Genomic DNA, 3,921 nt, shown 5'->3' with positions numbered 1-3,921 from the left:
CCCCTACTCTCTCAGTTAACACTCTTTTTAGGGTTTCTAAATCAATAAGGGTTTCAGACTCTCCATGGAAGCACACAGTGCGGCTACGAAGAAGAACAAAGAATGGCAGGAGAAGCTGCCCGTTGTTGTCTTGAAAGCCGAGGAAATCATGTACTCTAAAGCCAACTCTGAGGTTCTTATTCTTACCCTAGTTCTTTGTGTTTTTGTTTATCAGAATTTTGCTGACTTTGAGGGTTTAACATTAGGAAGAGTATACAGATGCTGATACTATGTGGAATAGAGTCAATGACGCCATTGACACCATTATTAGAAGAGACAAAACCACTGAAACTGACCTTCTTTTGCCTCCTTGTGTTGAAGGTTACTTGCTTTTTTTCTTTTTACCTCTTTTAACTGTTTAGAAAGAGGACTTAACCTTGGCTGTGGTCAGCTGCTCTTAACCTTGGGTGCACTGCTGTAAGAGCATCAAGAAGCCAACGACATAGTAACGTAAGGACTTACCTCTGTCCAAAATTCCAACAACCTGTTTCTGCATCCACTAATGAGCCTCAATACCATCATCAAGTTCAAAAGTCCAACAATTCAAGCCCTACCGCTCAACCTGAAATCCCAGTGGATGTTCTTGATGACAGCAACAACCGTGGAGCAGCGTTTCTACATGAATCCATGCAGGTGCATCAAAAGCCTTTGGCTAGAACACTAGGGGCTTCCACTGCTCCAGCTCCCTCACCAGCGCCAATCAACTTGGGTTTGGTGTATCCGTTGTATTACGGAGGCAATAATCAGACTCAGCAAGTGGACATGTCTTCAAGAGTCCCTATAATCATTGGCATGCCTATTAGTATTAAGGCTCCGGAAGAAAGAACAGAGAGGTTATGTGATTTATCCTTGAGGCTTGGTGTATCTTCAGATTCACCCTCGACAAGAATAGATGTTGGGTCTAGTACTCGGTCTTACCGAGGAAGAAACCAAGAAGAGTTATGTTTATTCTCTGAGGAGATGAAGAAATATGATTCGTTTTCAAATTACCAAGGTCAGCATTCAGATTCGAGAGTTAAAAAGCAGAAAACATTTTGTGGAGACTTCCTCTAGGGATTTTGCTCAAATCTTATTGACTCTCTAGATCGATTATCAAGTCTACTCTGTTAACATCAATAGGCAATACAGATGAGAAAATTTCTTCACCAATTCGGCTTTTGTTAGTACGAATCTCTTTAAACACATATCACAAATTCAAAGTCATTTTTTCAGAGTGATACACTTAGGGCCAGACCAAGAAAAGTTTTACAATGGATTATACAACTCCAACTACTTCCATTAAGACGTAAACAATGTAGATACCCAATACAAAGAGAGCAAAGTAAAAACCATAATTCTAGAAATAAGTTTTTGAACCGATCATTTGGTTTTATCATGTGTAAATTACAAGCTTTGGCAAAAAGTTACTAAGCAAACAAAATTTGCATCCAAAAAAATGTATATAAAGAAAACAGATTTAATCTTTTGTTACTGAGTAAGAGACTCTTGCGAAAACATCAATAAATTTACTTCAAATATTTAATCGTAACTAGTAAAAGGAATTGGCCGCCTCCTCTTCTTCCTTCAGATCTGAGGTCTTCTCCTTCGGCCGGCGCTCCTCGCCGTGCTGTGAGAGGGCCTCCATTAACTCTCCTATCTTGTTTTAGTTTTTTTCTAGTCTTTTGGGCCTCGATGGTGGTGGTTAGTGCTGAGCGTTCTTCGACGGCTATGGCGTTTGGGATGGTGCTGGTTCGTTCTAGGTGAGTTCGGCTTCTGTGTCATGGTGTGATCTTAGTGATGGTGAAGCTGACTACAGATCCGAGAGGTATGAGTCTGTTTCGATGGTGTCGCCTTGCAGCTGATTGGAGGATCTTTGCCGTTAGCTTCTCACGAGTAATAAGGCTTGACCTTGTTCAGTTGGCTTCTGTTTGTGGTTCATGGTGGGTGTTTCCCACACGTTTCTGTTCTGAAAATTCATATATGTTGGTGTTGTCTCTCTTGCTCCGGTCTCCTACGCTCTCTGTTCTTAAATGTGCCTCTCTATGGTGTTGGTGGGTTCATGGATGGGCTAGGTTCGGTGCGTTTATTTTTCTCATGGTGTGCTTTGTGCCTTCTCAGACCTTGGGTTGTATGTCCTCAGTGATGGTGCGTGTAGTGTGTTTTAGGGTTGTGGTTTTTCTTCTTGTGGTCTCCGTCGCAGTGCATATTGTGTTTTCTTTTGTTGATGGATCTGGGAATTGGCGTGGGTTGGTCATCTATGGTGCATTCTGTAGCATGTGGCACATAACTCAATAACTGTGAGTTAGCTTTTCTCCGGACTGGAAGTTTTACGGTCGATTGCCGGATCCGAAGGTTGACGGTGAGCTCTTCTTATTGTAGACACAACAAGCTATGCTCTGCAGCGTCAAGTTGTTATCCAAATGGTGAAGATATAAAAACATACAGCAATGTTTGGTCTATCGTCGAGCTGTTTATCTTTTTTCACGTTTTAAGAACTATTTTGTTTCGGTTAGGATCTGTTTTCTTTGGATTTTAACCATTTACCATAGCCCCTAGCGGTGTGCGTGGATATGTTTAGTTTCTAATCCATTGTGTTACATTATGGTACACGTTATTGTAGACCGATTATTTGGAATAAAAAAATTTTTCAGCATTAAAAAAAACGAGTAAAAGGAATTAGATTGATGAAAAGAGTAATTATCGATGGATTTAATAGAAGGAATTAGCATTCCACTTATTCCAAAACCAATTTTGCGTGAAATGTTTTTTTGCGTTAATTTGGTTGATAACCAAAACGGAAACAAAAATAAAAGAAATAACTATATGACTTTAGCCAATGTAACAAGTAATCATATTTGTATTGTCAAAATTGTACCGAAAGACCATAAAAAAATATAATACACAAAAAAAATACTCAAACAAACACAAATATTTTTTTGTCTAAAACTAAATAAATTTTACTAGCTTCATGAATGTTGGTAAAAAAATTCTGAATAATGAAAGTTAATTATCTATTTTTAAGAAATATGTGATTCTTTATAAATTTCAAATAGTAAGACATGGGAACAATAGAATAAATTTTGTAAACAAAAGTAAGAAATTATGAAATATATATATATTATAAATCAAATGAAAATAGAGGGGATAAATAAAATAAAAACAAAGAAAAATAAAAACTGAAAAATAAGTGGATCAAAGGTTTATATAAATATGTGTTATTCTATACATATAATATAGAGTAGAATGAAATATCTTTGTCGACAACAATTATATATTTTGAATGAAGTTTTATCCGTTTGAGAAATTTTAAAATACATCATATGTAAAAAATATGTATGTTTTCAGATAGTATTATTTGGCTGAATTATATTTGTAAAAATAATAAATGAATCAATGGTTGTGATTAGATAAGGATATATATATAGTAATATATGTATCATATTCTTGCCATGCTTTTGATATGCACTACAAGAAAACGTTTCCATGACAACGAAGATTTACGACGAAAATATTTCCTCGTAAATTTGCATGGTGTTTACAACGCAATTACGAGGAGACCAAATTTCGTCGTAAACTCCATGTAAATTTACGAGGAAATATTTTCGTCGTAAAGTCCGTGTAAATTTACGATGAAAGTACGTGGAATGAGAAATACGTCGTAATCGTTACATCGATATTACAACGAAACATGTTACCGTTATATTTAGGTGAAAACGTGTATTCAATGTGCTTTAACTTACCTAATTTCGTCGTAAAGTCGTTGTAAATATTATGTTAAAACCATATAAAATCCATGTAAAACATTCCTTGTAAAATCGTTGTAATATTTCAACTACCCAACTCGAAAATTTCTCTATATATATGTCATTTCCCACAACTCTCTTCCTCACAACACACAAACGG

At 36.3% G+C, this 3,921-nt stretch overlaps 1 protein-coding gene across 1 annotated transcript in view; it reads left to right on the top strand.

Moving 5' to 3' along the window:
• Positions 1 to 1,092, top strand: part of LOC106303607 — a 1,367-nt gene extending 275 nt beyond the window's left edge. Inside the window, exons 2-4 of the mRNA XM_013739897.1 lie at positions 58 to 172; positions 246 to 360; positions 431 to 1,092. Coding sequence (XP_013595351.1) covers positions 58 to 172; positions 246 to 360; positions 431 to 1,092 — 892 coding nt within the window. The remainder of the gene's footprint in view (positions 1 to 57; positions 173 to 245; positions 361 to 430) is intronic.
• Positions 1,093 to 3,921: the final 2,829 nt, after the last annotated feature.

This window comes from Brassica oleracea, chromosome C1 (genome assembly GCF_000695525.1).
Source record: "Brassica oleracea var. oleracea cultivar TO1000 chromosome C1, BOL, whole genome shotgun sequence".
In the NCBI taxonomy this organism is placed as follows: domain Eukaryota; kingdom Viridiplantae; phylum Streptophyta; class Magnoliopsida; order Brassicales; family Brassicaceae; genus Brassica; species Brassica oleracea.
The sequence above is the reverse complement of the archived record's forward strand: the minus strand, read 5'-3'. Positions and strand labels throughout refer to the sequence as shown.